Source organism: Agelaius phoeniceus, chromosome 4 (genome assembly GCF_051311805.1).
Source record: "Agelaius phoeniceus isolate bAgePho1 chromosome 4, bAgePho1.hap1, whole genome shotgun sequence".
Classification (NCBI taxonomy): domain Eukaryota; kingdom Metazoa; phylum Chordata; class Aves; order Passeriformes; family Icteridae; genus Agelaius; species Agelaius phoeniceus.
The window spans coordinates 90,001-107,500 of record NC_135268.1 but is presented as its reverse complement, the minus strand read 5'-3'; the positions used below and the strand labels follow the sequence as shown (position 1 = coordinate 107,500).

General features: G+C 48.1%; 1 protein-coding gene and 1 long non-coding RNA gene across 3 annotated transcripts in view; both read left to right on the top strand.

The window, feature by feature from the left end:
* Positions 1 to 2,476, top strand: part of LOC129120057 (GTPase-activating Rap/Ran-GAP domain-like protein 3) — a 4,196-nt gene extending 1,720 nt beyond the window's left edge. Inside the window, exons 3-7 of one of the 2 annotated variants that reach the window (XM_077176647.1) lie at positions 1 to 51; positions 307 to 333; positions 691 to 766; positions 1,546 to 1,667; positions 2,077 to 2,476. The exon at positions 1 to 51 is cut by the window's left edge and continues 13 nt beyond it. In XM_077176647.1, coding sequence (XP_077032762.1) covers positions 1 to 51; positions 307 to 333; positions 691 to 766; positions 1,546 to 1,613 — 222 coding nt within the window. In that variant the 3' untranslated portion in view covers positions 1,614 to 1,667; positions 2,077 to 2,476. The remainder of the gene's footprint in view (positions 52 to 306; positions 334 to 690; positions 767 to 1,545; positions 1,668 to 2,076) is intronic. The other variant, XR_008534177.2, reaches the window with a different exon arrangement.
* A 3,262-nt stretch (positions 2,477 to 5,738) lies between these two features.
* On the top strand, positions 5,739 to 13,441 carry LOC143693790 (uncharacterized). Its single transcript, XR_013181741.1, has 3 exons — positions 5,739 to 5,883; positions 10,774 to 11,630; positions 13,204 to 13,441. It is a non-coding gene; the product is annotated as an uncharacterized LOC143693790 (long non-coding RNA).
* The last annotated feature ends 4,059 nt before the right edge of the window (positions 13,442 to 17,500 follow it).

Below are 17,500 nucleotides of genomic sequence, written 5' to 3'. Positions count from 1 at the left end.
GAGAAACTGGAGAAGAGCCCAAGAGACATTTTTCATCCTGAGATACAAAAGGTAGGAAGTGACTTTTTTTGGTTTGGTTCTTTTTCTTTATGATTTCCTGGAAATAGAAGTAATTAAGTATAGATCCTACTGGTTTGTTTCTTCCAGTAGCTAATAAGAATAATAATAATAATCTAATACTACTTAAACTGTCTCTTTATCCATTGAGCTGGCCATTTCAAATCCAAACTTCTAAACACCAATAAAACCATCATCCTTGTAGAATCTTTAATAGGAGGGGGCTAAAGATGCTGTTTTTGTTGACAGGATTTATTGGTTCTTGAAGGGCAAGAGGTGAGTACAAGCGTAACTACTTCTTGCTCACAGACCCGTCCGGTGAATACGGCTTTGTATTTTGATGGGCTTTTGATGAGTTCTAAATCAATTGCTCGTTACAGTAAAAAGAAGTCATGTTTTTTTGAACCTGACAGCAAAAATAACTTGAAGCACCAACTAAATAATAATAGATCACCAATTTAAGTTAATGATTTTATGCTATACTATCAAAGTTTAAAGGTAAATTATTGTGTAGTAGGAGATGGTATAAAATGTATGTTCTAACGTGTAGGATGTAGGCAAAGATTAGAGGAACCAAATTTTTATGTCTTCTGTTTGACTGTTCACCAAATAATATTTGGTTTTATTTTCCAGGGATCGGTGAATTTTAAATTTGGAGTCCTCTATGCTAAGGATGGTCAGCTTACAGGTGATGAAATGTTCAGTCATGGTGAGGTTTTCACCTTCTCCTTAATTGTTTTGCTCATCTGAAAAAAAAAAAAAAAAAAAAAAAAAAAAGGTATGTTTATTATTTGTTACCCCGTTCTGTCCGTTTCCTCGGTATTTGCTGGAGCTCTGCTTACCCAAGCTTTGGGTAAAACAAGCTTTGGGTTCCTTCTGTCCCACTGGGTGTTGCCCAGTTTGGTTGCATCTGGTGAAATTCAGCCTGAGCCCTTACAGAACCAGCTCAAACCACGTGAGAGCCATTCGCAGCTCTCTCAGGACACCCGGAGGAGGATGGGTGACGTTTCTGAGCATCTGGCAAGTGTACTTCTATCAAAACTCGGCCTGTGCAATTTCTGGGGAAAACCCTTCTGTATCCTGAAGGGTTCCTCAAACTCTGTTGAGGATCCAGTTAGCAGTTGCTCACCTGGATGGTTCCAGCTCCTCAAGCTAACACTGGTACTCTTGCCCTGTAGTTTAGATCTATTGTAGTTTTGTTATTTTGCAAGATTTTACGTCTTTGGACGATAACGTGCATTTCACTCTTTGGAACCTCTGGGATCATTCCTTGGTGCAGCACCACCTAATGGGACACTTGGCTGCTGTGCTGAAGGGCTTGGTTACTGGAATTGTAAATCCCGGAGAGTTTGTAAGTCTTCTGTCCCCAGGGAGGTGTCACGCTTTGTTCACCGTTGCTCTGTTTGTCGGGTGCTGCTTCTCGTCGGAGGTATTAACTTCAAACTGCCCTGTTCTTTTTTGAACTTTTTTTCCTGGTTCTCTCCGTAGGGCAGGGAAGGACTCTCGTATCCCGGTCGTCAGACTCAGCGCTGCCCGAGAAGATACAGAGACTGTAAAAATCATAAGAAGCAGCTAGGACTGCAGAGGAAACAAACTGGAGAGAACAAAAGGTGATATTGTTCTCCTTCCCCTGGATTAGAAACATCGACTGCGCTTTGATGCCGGTGGCTGCCAGGGGCTCGTTAGGTCTCTTTAGGCAGGTGTAGGTGTTCACTTGTAGGTTCTATTTTTTGGCAAAGGACCACGAGAGAAGTTTATTTATAGATCCAAATAAACATTCATCTTATCTGAACATAACCTGTCATCCCCTTTCTGACATTAAGGACTCCTGTATAAATACTTGGGGGGGTTTTCTTTGTCATTTCTGAATGGTTCCATTTTGCCGGATACTTGAACGAGTCTGAGGTGGTTTAATTGCATACTGCTTCCTTGAAATTCTGTTGGTCTCTGCTTGGAACCCTTCTTGTACTGCTTAATGAAAGACTTCGGATGGTGTTTTCTTGCCTGTTTGTGGTTAAGGTCGTGCTCTGATGCATTTACAGAAGCCATGGCAGGAGAGAGTCAGCTGCTGGAGAAGAGGAGACAGTACTATCCCTGTGCAGCACGGAACTGTGCCGCTGCTGTGTCATCAGCTGTGTCTGCACTGAAAGTAGCCACCTTCACTTGTAGGTAGCTCCTTGGTGCTTTAGGACACGCTGAGGGATTTATTCCTTTTGGGATCCACGATGAGAATTCCCAAGAGAGGTAGTAGTAATAAGGTCTGAGATTGGAAAAAAGCCTGTGTCCTTGGAATGTTGTTGTTGTCGTCAAAAGTTAATTTTTCCTTCTTTCTTAGCCGGTAGTCAGCTTTTTGCTTTATTTTTTGTGGTATCAGTATTTGATTGTTTAAAAAATTGCTTCAAAAGAACTGCAGTGGCTGGCCACCAGGACCTTGTTCCGATTTGTCTATTTGCTTGTAGCTAAAACGTTTCCATATTGTTTATCATTCTATTGAAGAAACTGCTGCCCAGTCAACTAAGAACTGAACATCTATCTGTCTAGGACATGGGGAGAGGATTTAGGTCATGTCTTTGTTTCCAGAAAAAAGTTCCAGTGTAGTTTCTAACTAGAGGAAAAGGGGGAGGGGGGTGAAGACTCGGGGCTCTGATGCCACTGGGGGCACCCCGAGGTGCCCAGGAGAGGGAGCCCCACTGCGGTGCAGGAGCAGGTATGTTATCACGTACTAGAGAGCAAATTATAAATAGAAATAGGAAAATTATAAATATAAAAATATTTTTTAGATCGTTAAAGAAAGCGGTTTTTTTTACTTGTCAATAGGCAGGGTTTTGATGATAAAAATGATAAATACAAAGAATATGAAGGTAGAAATCTAAGTCTAGAAAGATATCATAAATACATACAGATAAAGTTTAAAACTAGAAGAAAAAGTCAGTTGCAGCAGTAGATACGATACATAATATAGATAATACTTTAAATACATGTCTAGAATTTTATAGATATTATAGATAATTATTAATAGATTGCATCAAAAGAAACGATAAATATAAATGTGAGTATAACTATACAAAGTATAAAAATATTTCGATACCGTTTAAAAGAAGGTGTTTTCTTGTATTTATTTGGTTAGAGATGGGGTTTTTCTTTGGATTAATAGAAGTATTCTAGAAATATAAATCTAACTGTAGAGAGATCCAATCGATAGAGGAGGATATTTCTAAAACCACAACCGAACGCCGCCGCCTTCGGGGGAATCGCACGAGCTCGGCCGAAGCAAGGCGAGAGCGGCCGACCCTGACGGCCTCGAGCGAACCGAGGCGAGGCTTCCGAGGCTGCCTGAAGCGAAGCGAGCCGAGCTCAGGCGAAGCGAGCCTGCTGCTCTCGTGCGCGCTGCTTAGCGCCAGTGCGCTCCCAGCCTAATGAGCTCCTGCCCGAGCCCGCGCTCCCGGTCGTGTCCGCGCCGTGGCCGGGCCGCCCGCGGGACGCGGCAGCGGGAGAGCCCCGAGCCGGGCGAGCTGAACGGGAGGCGGCGGCGCTTGCCCGCCCGCCGTCGGGGAGCCGAGGCGAGGCGAGCGGAGCCGAGGCGCGCCGAAGGCACAGAGCGGCTGGGAGTTGGGCCGAAGCGAGGCGAGCTCGGCCGAAGAGGCGAATGCAGGCGCCAAGAGCCGAGTTGAGGCGCCAAGAGCCGACCGGAGCCGAGCGTCTCCGGAGCGAGCCGAGCTCCGCCGAGCGCCGCAGCATCCCGGGCAGGGCGAGGCGCCGGGCCGGGCTCGGGGTGCAGCCGGGGCTCTGGGAGGCTTCCCCGCCTGTCCCTCTCTCTAGCCCTCCTTCCTTCTCCCCGTATTCGCCTTCTCTCGCTCCCTTTCCCCCATTCCCTCTCCCCCCGCAAAGCCGGCTCCTTCCTGTCCTGTCCCTAGCCCGCTACTCCCTTCTGTTCCCCCTGTCTCCTTCCTGTGCCCAGCCTCCGTGTACCCTCGTCCCGGGCTTTCCCTTCCCGTGCCGCTTTCCTGCACAGCCCGAGCTCCCTCGCCGCCCTTTGTCGTGCCCTGCTCTCGCTCCTCTCTTCCCGTGCCCCCTTTCCTTCTTTGCCCCGCAGCCGCGGGGCTCGGGCTGCCGGAGAATAAAGCCCCGAGGGCCGGAGCCCGGCGCCCCTGGGCCCTTGCGGGAGTCCCCGCGCGGGGCCGGAGGCTCTCGGCGGATCGCCCCGTGCCGCTCAAGCAGCGCGGCCGACAGCGCCGGAGCTGCGGCTTTGCCGGCATCGCGCTGAGAGCGGCCCCCGCTCCGTGCCGGGCCGTCGCCGCCGTCTGTGCCGCTCCCTCTCTCGCTGCCCCTGGCCCGTGACAGCGAGGCTGGGCAGGAACCTCAAGCCTTCTGGGGGCTGCCCCCCCTTTCTTGTTGCAGCAGAATCCCTTGCTGGGGCCATGCACGTGTGGGAAGGGCTTGGGGGAAGCGCTGCGCTGCTGTCCGGGGCAGTCGGATTCGTTCGGAGCCTTCTTTGGGGGTCAGGGAAAGGCGGGGTGAAGACTCGGGGCTCTGATGCCGTTGGGGGCAGCCCAAGGTGCCCAGGAGAGGGAGCCCCACGGCGGTGCAGGAGCAGGTGGGGGGCGGGCGAGGGGCGGGGGTCACGCTGGGTGCCGTCCCCCAGAGGGACCCAAAGCTGCCACCAAATGCACAGGGAGGGGTGAGTGGGTGTAGGATGCTAAAACCTGGCAAGGCATTCGGTTTTCTAGGTATTGCTAAAGAATAGGAATTGGTCTCTAAACTCAGCTGGGGAGAAACCCTCTCTATGCACTCATTTGTTTACAGGAATGTAGAAGGTTCCGACTGGAGATGCGTAGTAGTTCTGAAGATATTGCCGTGAGGTTTTGATCTAGGAACGGAGCGAGCTGTGCCCTGGAACCCTCAGAACAGCTGCAGGGGCTGAAGGCGATAGAAAGGGCTCTCTGGCACCTTTTGCCTCCGTTCTCTGCCAGCGCCCAAAGCGTGTCGCAGTCCCGGAAGAGGCGCTTGTCATCCCGAGAGCCAAAAGGAAGACGTGTCAAATCCCAGCTCTGCCTTGTGTTTCGTGTGGGTTTTTTACTTCGTATTGATGTCATTCCAGAGAGCAAGGAAAGAAGAAATGGGACCGGGTCCCACTATTACTGTGTGAAGGCTTTCTTGAAAGGCTGCTGTATTTATATTGTCCTTTTCCACTCCAAGCTTGACTTTTGCCCTCGTTTTTCGAGCTCTGCTGCATTGGGTGTCCCAAGGAGGGCGGGGTTCCTCAGCAGGGCTCTTAGGAGGCGGCGCTGATTCTGCTTTTTCTGAAGGCGTCTCAAAGCGTGCTACCAGAATGACAGTTTTGTGCACTGGAAAGCTTTCCCTCAGTGCCATCAGCGCACGTCCGTGTCTGAATTGTGGAAGCAGACGGACTAAGAAAAGCCAGCACCCGGAGCAGATTTCTGTTGGCTCTGTGTCTGTGAGAAGCGGGCTGTGTGCTGGACGGGGAGAGGCGCTGTTGGAGAGTGGCATCAGCGCCAGGTGTGAGCTGTGAGGATGATGGGGGGCTCGGAGCAGCCCCAGGTGTGAGCTGTGAGGATGATGAGGGGCCGGCTCCTGCCGGGGGGGCGAGGCTGTTTTAGGGGGAGGCTTCGCCTCAGCTGCCTTTTGCATGGAGCTGCTGAGTAGAGGGGTTCATGGGGGGGCTCCCGGGGCTGTCTCATGGAAGGACTGCGAGAGCTTCTGGCAGCGTCTGGGCGAACACCTGGATACGCGCTTGGATCCGCGGAGCATCGCTTCAAGGAGGTGCCGAGGGACGAATCTTTGTGCCGGGAAGCAGCAGCCGAACGGGTGAGCGCGTGTGGATTTGGAGCGGGGACTTTGGTCCTTTCCCTTTTCAATTGGATCTTGGCAGTCCCCCCTCCCCGCTTCCCCAGGAACAAAAAGGGAGCTTGTGAAGACAAAAGAAATGAAGGAGAGGCAAGCAGCTACTCTCCTAATATTGTCTGTGTTTGAACTGGGAGGGATCCGCTTTCGCTTGCGGTTCCAAGGATGTCGGTTGAAGGAAAAGCTGCCTTTTCCCGGCTGTTAGGGGTATCCCAGGGGTGACAGGGAATCCCTGCGTTCCATTTGAACGGGAATGGGCAAAGTATTGTTGTCATCGGATGGCTTTGATTTGAAGGTAGCCAGCCCATTTTCATCATCCTAAGGTTTAAATGGAGGGGACAGCGCTGGTGTCCCTCCTTTGCAAGGGTTTGAATGGAGGTCAAAATCCCCCTTTGCACATGGCTTGCAGGATTTCATTGGAGGAAAGCCCCTTCTTTTCTGCGCTCCCAGGGGATGAATTTGAAGGGGAGAAGCCATTTCTTTGCCCTTGTTGAAGCGAGGTGAGCGCCGCCCGCGGCGTCAGTTTCGGGGTTGAGTTGCGGGAAGCCGCAGCTCTGGCGGCGTTTGCAGGGCTGCAGTCGGGCTGTGCCGCTGCATTTGAGGGCGCTTCTTGTGGCCGCGGCCCGGGCCGGAGCGTTGCCGCTCGGGAGCGCTGCCGGCCCGGGCCGGGCGGGTGCCGAGGCGCACGGGGGAATTTGGCGCGGCAGCGGCGGAGCCGCTTTGCCGGTGCGAGCCGCCGTGCGGAGCCGAGGGCAGCTGGCGCCGGGCCGGCCAAGGGCGGCAGAGGCGGCGCGGGCGCTGCTGCGCCGGCCCGGCCGGTGCCGGCCGCTCTGTCCGCTCCGGGCGCGGGGCTCGGGCGCCGCCGGGGTCCCCCGGGCAGGGGGAGCGGGCGGGGGTGGGGGGGTCTCCGGGGCGGCGCCGCCCCTGCGCGCCGGAGCAGCCGCCGGAGGAGCCGCTTTGCCGCCGGGAGCCGCGCTCCGTCCGGGGCCGGCAGCGCGGGGTTGGGCTGCCGCAAGTTCTTGGGTGTCGTGGTTCGGAGGTGGCTTTGTAGGGATCCGTCGCACGGGTTTGTTCTGGTCGCAGTGGGTGTGCGCTAAGGGCTATGGCGTTCTTCCTGACCGGTACGGTTCTCGGTTCTTCGGGTGGTGACGATAAAGGTTTGGTTTGAATCGAGTTCTGTAGTCGGATATTTTTTTTGCCGGGCTATTCTGTTTTTAAAGGCGTGCAATGGTTTTTACGGGTCGTTGGGTGAAGCAGCGGCTCGGATTTTAATTCTGTCGCGGTGGCTTTTATTAGCGTGGGCGTGTAGCGTTTGTTTCGGTGGGTTCGAGGTGGCGTCGTGTCGTTAATAGCAGCGGGGTTTTTAAAATCTCTCTAATTGCGTTTGTGTTTCTCGTCTTCCAGGGCTTTTATTTCTTTGGTTTGTTTGATTGTAGTGTACGTTTTATTGTTACGGATCATTTGGGAGATCTTGTGAATGGTTACGTTTCTCTTTCGGCTTTGTGTTTATTTCTGGGTGGTATTTTTATTTTGATCGAATGAGGTTCTATGCGTTTATTCTTCAGTTGGGAATAATTTTTTTGATGCAAATTAAAGTTGCTTTGGTTTGGGGGACTTTTGTTTTACAAATGTATTTTCTTTTTTTTTTTTTTTTCTTTTTTTCTTTTGTTTCTTTTCGTTTCTTGTTGTCCTTTGACGTATTTGGTGGTTATTGATCAGTTTTATTTTTGGGAACGTGGGTATTTATATGGTGGGTCTTTTTAAGTAGGTTTTTTTTTTTTTGGGTAGTTATTTTCTTATTTTTTAGTGGTTGAGATTTTTTGGTTTTTTTCTATTTCGTTCATTAGTTCGCTTTCTAAAGTTCTTTTGACAGAGTATTGCTTATTCTTTGAGTTAGTGTAGATGTAGAATTTCGGTTAGTTTTAAACTAACGTTCAGGGTCAGTGGCACTGATTGGAGTTGAGCGAGTTGGTTTGGGTTTTTTTAGAGGTTTTTGTGATTTGCTGCGTGTGTTTCTCCAGGGTTTTCTTTTCGTTTGGTTCAATTTTTCTGATGTGATGAGAACTGTTAGTGAAAAGAGTGTTGTGTGTTTTTTTCGCTGGCAGTTGTTTGGCTGGTGGAGGTATCTTGATGGTTTTGGAAGACATTGGTGGGAATTCGATGCTGTTTGTTTTGTCATTGCATTTAGGAATTGGATTTTAAATGTAAAATTCTAAGGATAGCTATCTTTAAACAAAACGAGTAGATGTGCAGAAATGGGAATAAACTTTTATTTTGATCTATTCGATCCCTATTTAAAATTTAACAGGTAACTTAAGTCATGATATATTCCAATAAGATATTGTATTTTTCAAAGAGCATTGTGTATGTTGATAGATATATCAATAGAGATGCTAAATATAAACACAGCTCAAAGGAAATTTTAAATCTAGAAATGTGTTGCGAATCTATGCAGATATATAGATCAAATTATTAAAGGATTGTAAATGTAAAGTGACATAAATCCATACAACACGTAATACAAGTGATACCGTATAGATCTTATGATGGTATATGATAGGAAACAGCTATAAATCTAGTCCATCGCTATGATATAATATCTAAAACATTATAGATATGGTAACTGTAAATACAACAACATTATTAAAAGTAGTTTAAAAGAAAGGATGGTTTTGTTTTTTACTTGGCAAAAGCAGGGGTTTTATTATAAAAACTACAAATACAAATGATAGAAAGGTAGAAATCTACTTGTAAAAAGATCTTATGAATACATCAAGATGGATATAAAAATTGAAACTATTAGAAAAAGAAGTTGTAGCAGTAGATTTGGTACATGATAAAAATAATGATTTATCTCTATGATGTGAATAATAGATATGTGCTATGTAATGATGAATGGAATGCATCAGTCTAAACGGTGACTATAAAAGTGAATCTAATTATGCAAGCTCTAAATATAAAACTATTTCAATAGAGTTGAAAAGAAGGGTTATTTGGTATTTGTTTGGTTAGAGATGGGATTTTTTTTGGAAGAATAAAAGTATGATAGAAATCTAAATGGAAGTCGAGAAATATACAGTCAATAGATAATGATATTGCTACAACCACAAAGTATGAATAAATACAGATAATAGGAATAGGCATAATAGATTGTATAAACGACGTAACACATCACTGTCCGGTCTAAATATGCGTGTGAATAGAATTAGGAAAACTAGAACTATCAAATTTATTTCAAGAAGGCATGAAAGAAAGGGGGCTTATTTGGTTCTTGTTTGGTAAGAGGCAGGTTTTTGGCATTTATTTTTAGAGGAGTTTTTGGGGGGATGGCCCCTGTTCTTTTTTGCCGCCTTGGCCGCCCGCAGGCCCAAGGCGCGCGGCGCCCCCCGCTGGGGTGGGCGGCAGTGCTGCCACCTTGTGGGCAGAGCGCGGTACTGCAGCCCGGCGCCGCCGCCAGGCAGCCCTCTTGGGCGTGGCGCGTGGCGGAGTTTGTTTGACCTTCTGAAAATGGCGGCCAAAAGGGCGGGCAACCGGAGGCCCGCGGTGTGTCTATGCGGACTGCCTGCACGGAACACCGACGCCGGCGCAGTCCCGGCGGAATTTTTGTGGCGTTTTAGGTGTACCCGACACGGGCTGTGGGGTCAGCGGCGCCGCGGGCGGGCGTATTTTGGCGTGTTTCTGACCGGCATGTGAGTAACCGCCTCTCTCGCCCGAGGGGGGGGGGTCCTCTCTCGGCCGCCATGTTGGGAGTGGCGTGTCACCAATGTCGCGGGAGTTTGTTTGACCTTCTGAAAATGGCGGCCAAAAGGGCGGGCAACCGGAGGACCCCGGTGTGTCTATGCGGACTGCCTGCACGGAACACTGACGCCGGCGCAGCCCCGGCGGAATTTTTGTGCCGTTTTAGGTGTACTCGACACGGGCTGTGGGGTCAGCGGCGCCGCGGGCGGGCGTATTTTGGCGTGTTTCTGACCGGCATGTGAGTAACCGCCTCTCTCGCCCGAGGGGGGGGGGGGGGGGGGTCCTCTCTCGGCCGCCATGTTGGGAGTGGCGCGTCGCCAATGTCGCGGGATTTTTTTTTTTTTTTGACCTTCTCAAAATGGCGGCCAAAAGGGCGGGGATATCGGGGACCCGGGAGTCTGCCGCCCTGTGGCCAGAGCGCGGTACTGCAGCCCCCCGAGCCAGCGCCCTGCCCCTCGCCGCTGGCTGCCGGGGGCGGGGCAAGGACGCGGCTGCCGAGCGAGGCGAGGGCGAGGGGCGGGAGCGAGCGGCGGGCGGGGCGGGAGCGAGCGGCGGGCGGGGCGGGCTCCGTAAATGGCCGGGAGGGGTGAAAGACGTTCAGGAGTGCAAAAGGGACACGATGGCTGAGAAGAATGGCCGGGGGGGGGGGCGGCCCGGCGGGGCCGCTTTCGGCGGGCGGCGGAGGCGCGGTCGCAGCGCTCCGCGGGCCGGGGGCAGCGAGCGGGGCGGGCGAACGCCATCGGAACGGGGCTGCACCCCCCCCGAGCCCGCGCACGCGCCTCTCCAGGCGGCGGAAGCGACGGCGGGCCGGAAAATCCCGGCGGGGCGGCGGCGCTGCCCGCCCTTTGTGCCGCCAGCTTTGCAAGGTAAGACCGCCCGCCCCGTCCCGCCCCGCCCCGTCCCGCCGCCCTCCGGTGTCTGTAAACAGACAGACTCCCTCTGGCTTCCCACTTCTCCGTGCTGGAGAGTGGGAGAAAGGTCCGTGCTGCTTGCCGTGTCCTCGGTGGGCAGAGAGCTCTGACCTTGCCTTGGATGGGCTGCTGAGGATTGGATCCATGGGGATGTGCTTGGATGCATTTAGTGACCTTTACAGATTTCTTTCCCCGCTTTTTTCAGTTCACAGAATCATGGAAGAATTCAGGTTGCAAGGGGCTCTAAAGATCACCTCATTCCAAGGCTGCTGCCGCCGTGGGCAGGGACGTGCTTCCATCGAGCAGCTTGCTCAGAGCCTCATCGCAGAGCACCGAGGGGCCTTGAGCACTTGCAGCGATGGGGCAGCCCCAGGACCTCTGAGCAACCTGTGCCCTGTGCCAGCCAGGTGCCAGAGGAGGAAGGAAGCCCTTCCCACCTGGAGCAGAGGCTGCGTAGCCTTGTGTCACCGAGCGTGTGAGACAGAAAGGCCCTTCCTTTCTGGAGGGGTAACAACACTCAAAGCTCTTTCTCGGGACAAGCCGAGCAATGGAAGGCCAAAGGAGCCTTCAGTTCTTCCAGCAGCTTTGGGAACAACTTGAAGGAGGAGCAGAGCTGGCCTGGTGCCTGCCGGCTCTGCAGGCAGTGGGCATGGCGAAGCTGCAGCTGCATCTGTCTTCTTGGCTGAGGCTTTATAAATGAGGCGCTTTTCTGTAGTTCCTTTTCAGGCATGACGTGCAAGTTGCCCCTAGAAGTCCAAAGGCAGCTGTTTTCTTAGCAGAAGGAAGTCAGGAGGAGGCAAAGCCAGCAGCTAAGTCTGGATAAAAAACTTGGCTAACCTCTTTTCCCCCCCCTCCTCCAAACAGGCAATTGTGAAGCACTCAGCAGAGATCTGCCCGGGAGGAAAAGCAGAGCCAATCTCTGAGAAGAAGGGACGTGCGAGCTCTGGCGAGGACGGCTGCTCCCCCTGGCCTTGGTGTGGGACCTCCTGAGCTGCCATTCCTGTGGTGGGAGTGTTTCTCCTCTCCTCCAGCCAAGCCAGAGACCGCCTAGGGAAGGAGCAGGTAAGGTTGAAGTACCGAGGTCTCCCAGGTAAGAAGTGACACGGCAAAAGGAAATGGCCTCAACTTGCAGCAGGGAAGGCTTAGATTGGATTGGAGGGAAAATTTCTTCCCTGAAAGGGTGCTGAGGCGTAGGAGCCCAGGGAAAGTCCCCATGCCTGGAGACATGTCAAGGATGTCAAGATGTGGTGTTTAGGGACCTGATTTGGGGGGGCAGCAGCTGGGCTCGATGTCCTTAGAAGGCTTTTCCAACCACAAGGATCCTATGGTTCTGGAAAGCCTTGACCCCTCTGGCTCTAGCACAGCACCTGGATGCTGACAAAATGAGGCTGGTCATAGAGCCTGGAGGTCCCTGTGCCACAGGGAGAGGACAAGCCGGTGTCACCTGCAGGGAGGGTCTCGTCCCCAGAGAGCAGCCAGTGACTCCGTCCCTGCCTGGGGCTCTGGGTGCGCCCTCGGGGGGCGGGGGACGACACCTGCCCTCAGGTGTCCCTCTGGGCACCTGGGAAGGGAACCAGGTCCATCCGTGCGGCAGCTGCAGGGCTTGCAGGCTTTGGGCTTTGCAGCTGTGTGCCTTGTCACAAGGTGGCAGGGACGTGACACTGCCTGGCAACGCTGCTGGCCTCGGATCCTTGCTGCTCTCATCCTTATCCCATATGGATTTAGCAGCAATCTTCTGTCTTTGCTTTCAAACTGTCCTTGGGAGAGTTCCAAGAGAGGGTCATTAGTTATTTCAAAGCCTACATCTTTTACCTCTTGGCACTGAAGAGAAAAGACACAAACCTGCTTTGCATCCTTCTGCCTGGAAGTCCTTGTGACACGGGGAAGGGAGGAAGGGGCTGGCCGGGGTCAGCCTCTGCTGAGCCTCAGCTCTGGCTGCTCCTGCTCACAGGGTAAAGCCAAAAGCTGTCGTGATCAAAAACGCAGGCCGCCCTTCTGACCTGAGTCACAGGGGCCGTTTCTTCTGAATGAATCAAGGTGGGAAATCATTCTTGGAGCTTCAGAAGAAAAAAACCCCAGAACCGTAGGTACGTTTGTAAGAGTGTGTATGTACGGACATTTCCTTCGATGAAGAAGAAAATCTTAGAAATATCATGTCACGTCTGGCTTCCTAGAGAAGATCCTGAACTCTGGGCTTCTGAAAGCAAATGGCTGTGCATTTATAGGAGCGTTTCCCTTCTTTTTATGTGCCTCCCCCAGTCATCTTCTACCCTTGCCCACGGCAAGGAGAGCGCGGTGATTTGGCTGCTCCGCTCTGCCGAGGTTGTTGCAGGCTGTGTAGCAGGGAGTGAGGCCTTTTGTGGCTGCTCATCAGACATTTTCCTACAGCCTTCTCCCTGCAATGGTAAAATGAGACTTGTGTTAGCGAGCAGTCAAGTAGAGCAGGTAACATTAGAAAAGAATTGTTTCTGAGCTGCTGTTCACTAGCACGTGTTTCCCCTTTCCGGCAGAGAGCGCATCATTGCGGGCTTGGGATCGATTGAAATGCGCTAAGGAAACCAGCTCTGGGGAGGGAGGGAGGGAGGGAGGGAAATGCTCTCTTAACATGTGCCAATTCTTCTGTCAAACTCATCAGGGCAGGACAGCGTTCAGACTGAAAGTGTAAGAAGATGTGGAGGGAGACAGAGAATCTGACAGGAGCACCGGACTCACAAGTGCACGAATTTTGCTTTTGGCTTGGATTCAAACTCAGAAGTTGTAAGGAATTTGGGAAGGAGAAGGGACATTTCAGAAGGAGAAGAAGAAAAAGAAGTTGTTGTTGTTGTTTACAGCCCTGGCAAAATCTTTGGTTCTAGCTAATAAAGGAAGCTAGTTGAAATAAAAAAAAAGAAAAAAACGTGGGTTTTTTTTTTTTTTCCTTCGCTGTTGTATTCGTTGGTGGTTCGTTATATGGTGTGTTGTTTTATTTCTTGGTCTTATTACCTCTGTGTAAATAGTTTTTTTGAGTGAAGCTAACTTTCTGGACGGGTTGGTTTGTATTTGAGGTAGGATTAATTTCAAGAGGTTTCTTTCCTAGACTTCTGATAGGCATTCCTGGGATTTTGGTTTTGTTTACTGTGTGTATCAACAGAGAGATTTGTAGGGCCAGCTGGGCTGCTGGAGTTTTGGGTGTTAATTTATGAGATGGCTTTTGTTCAATGCAGTTTTGAATTGTTGAAAGGGTTTTTAATGTAGTGGTTTTAAGGCGGTCTTTAAGAATTGTTTGTATCGTTTCACGTTGTTTGTAGTCGGTGTACGATCAGGGATATGGTGGAACTTCTTGAACGTTCTGGTTTTAGCGTTCCTAAGTTCCGATTTCTTTCTGCTTTGCTGTTTTGTTTCTGGTTTTCTTTGGGGGACAGGGGCATTTGTATACGGTGGGTTTCTAGAGGCAATATGTCTTTCAATTTGGGTAGTGATATTTTTTAGTATTTTAATAGTTTCGATTTTTTTTATTTTCATGCTTTTAATGAGTTGTTTTAAAATTTGGAAGATAACCTTTCTAGATGATTGGTTATTATTTGTGAGTTAGCCTCAAGGTAGAGCTTTGGGGGGCTTTTTTTAGTAATGTTTAGGGTCAGTTGTAGGGTTTTGAGTTTAGTGAGTTGGTTGGATTTAATTTTTCACGGGTGTTTGTTTTGACTAGCAGTTCTGTCATTTTCCATGTGTATCTGAGTTTTTTGGGGTTTTGAGCCATTGGTTGAGGAGGAAGTTTATGATGAGAATGTACGGAGCTTTTGGGCTAGTTATAGTGGGATTTCAAATGTCTTGACAGTTCGGTTGATTTGAGTTTTTCTTAGGGTTAAATGTTGTGGGGTCTTTGTTCTGTTAGTCCTAGAAATAGGTTTGGTTTGGATACGCTGCGATGGGATGAGCGTGGGCTGCGTACCGGTGCTGCCGAAGGCGCGGTATTTGTGTGGTTCTGATGCGTTGGGTTCATGAATTGATACGGTCTAATATATAGATTAATTAAAGTAGAAATAAATATCTATATAAAAACAAATATAAAATGATAGTGGTAAACATAAATAGAGAAAACAAATAGATAAACACATAAAACTATACTATATAGTATATTATTGTAACAGATGCTAATCTATAGAAATGATAGTCTATTATATATGTATACAAAGATATATAAAGATCGGTTGTAAATAAAAAAATATTTAGATAGAGTTAAAAGGAATTGGGGATTCTTTGGGATTTTTTTATTAGGTTATAGGCTGGGGTTTTTTTTCTAGATAGAAATAATATAAAAATAAAAATCCAGATCTCCAAATATATAATGCGTATACCGATCTCTCTAAATATTGAATATAAAGAAATAGAAGTAAAAGAATATCTAGGATATAAAATACTATATATCTATTATTCTATTAAAAGGTATTCTCTCGAGTATGTATAATACCTACAAATGTAATAAATAAAAATTATAAAAGTAAATGTGAAGAGAATGATGAAAAATGAGATGATTTTTAGAGTTTTAAATGTGGTTTAGATAAAGGGGTGTCTTTGGTTTTTGTTTGGTTAGAGGCAGGGCTTTTATTTGAAATAATAGAAGTATTATAGAAATGTGAATCTTAAGATAGACATCTATCATAAGTCTAGAAAGAGAAATGACGAAACTATGGATAGAAATTGAAATCTAAATCTATGTCAGTAATATGAAGAGTTGTAGTATAGAATAGAAATGACCTTATGTGGCAATATAAATGAGAATGGGAATAGAAATAGAAGAAGATGTAAATATAGTTGGAAAGAAAGGGAATTTTTTGGCTTTTGTTTGAGTAGAGGCAGGGGTTTTATTTGAAATCATACAAGTGTTCCAGAAGTGAAAATCTGAAGGCAGAAATAGATGATCAATGAATCAAAATACGTATAAAATATAGAAAGAAGTCCTCGGAATAGATGGAATATAGAATATCAATTGATTTATAAATTGACATTGATAAAGAGAAATGGACCAGTAAGCAATACACATTATAAATAGAAATGTGACTATCAATAGGAAAACCTAGGGGTAAAATCTATTTAAATATTGTCTAAAGCAAGGGTTGGGGTTTTTTGGGTTCTTCTTGGGTTAGAGGCAGGGTTTTTATTTGAAATAATATGAATATAGATATTACTCTTACCTGTTTCTAAATATTGAGATAGATAATCAAGATATAAATATAAAACCTAAGGAAATAGCAATAGTAGGAAGGGATGTAATATAGAATACAAATAAGAGTAGACATTGATATACAGTTTAAATGTCAATGTGAATATGAACCTGAAAGATACAATTTTAAAAAGATTGAAATAGAGTTGAAAAGAAAGGGGTTCTTTTTGGCTTGAATTTGGGTAGAGGCAGGGGTTTTATTTTAAATAATGGAAGAGTTACAGAAGTAAAAATCCTAACACAGAAATATAGATTAAATATAGAAAGATATGAATAAAAAGATGTCAATAAATAGAAGAAATAGGAACAGATGTAAAATAGAATATAAACTTATAAAAAATCGGAAATTATAAATGTAAAAATAAACATTACACATCAATATACATTTGAAATATAAATGTGGATATAAAGATGAAAAAAAAAAATTTTTTTTACAAATTTAAATGCAGTCGAAATTAAAGGGGTTCTTTTTGGCTTTTATCCGGGTAGGGGCAGGGAATTATTTTAAATAATGTAAGCGTTACAGAAGCAAAAATCCTAACAAATATATACTTACTATGTAAAAATAGGTATAAAAATAGAGAAATAAATTTAAGTACTAGGGAGAGATGTAATATAGAATAGAAATTTATTTATAAATAGAAATGTATAAATATACATCAATACGCATTATAAATAGAAAAGTGAATATTAATATGAAAAACTATTTTTAAAAATATTTACATATTTTTTAAAGAAATTGTTGGGTTTGGGTTTGGTTTGGTGTTTTTTTTTTTTTTTTTTTTTTTTTTATCCTATTAGGTTAGAGGCAGGAGGATTTTTTTCTTCTTCCTGGTTGCTTTGGGGCATTTATTTCAAAGCAGCTTCTGGGGGGGATGGCCCCTGTTCTTTTTTGCCGCCTTGGCCGCCCGCAGGCCCAAGGCGCGCGGCGCCCCCGGCTGGGGTGGGCGGCAGTGCTGCCGCCTTGTGGGCAGAGCGCGGTACTGCAGCCCGCCGCCGCCAGGCAGCCCTCTTGGGCGTGGCGCGTGGCGGAGTTTGTTTGACCTTCTCAAAAGGGCGGAAGAACGAAGGGCCCCCGGCGGTGTGTCTATCCGGAATGCCTGCACGGAACACCGATGCCGGCGCGGCCCCGACGAGCTTTTCTGTGGCGTTTCAATTGCGATGATGGCATTCCGGTTCGCCTGCAGGGTTCGGCGTCGCGGGAAATCGTTTCTAGGGCTCGAGGTGGGTGTCGGCATTTTGATCAGGCAGCTGGCAAAACGGCTACGCCTTGGGGTCTTTCCAAGGGGCGCTGGGGGCGTGGCCGGGGCGGGGCGCCGTGTCGACGAGGTGACGTCATTAGGCGGCACTCTGCCTGCAGTTCGCCCATGCAGACGGCAGGGGGCGCTGTGCCTGAAGTGCGCCCATGCAGACGGCAGGGGGCGCTGTGCCTGCAGTGCGCCCATGCAGACGGCAGGGGGCGCTGTATAAATAGAGTATTAAGTATAAACTATCTAGAAGAAGAAATAAAAGCTCTATGTCACCTGCAGCTGTAGAAAATTTCAGGCTCCCATGGAGGAAATAGTTTTCCTAAAATCATTACCGTTTGGGGTTTTTTGCACTCCTCGGTAGCCTGAACGTTTCGACTGCTGCTTTTTTATCCTAAAGCCAGAATGCAAATCCCAGATTAGAAATACAGGGAAAGAAAGAGAGAAAGAAACAAAGAGAGAGAGACAAAGAAAGAAAGAAAGAG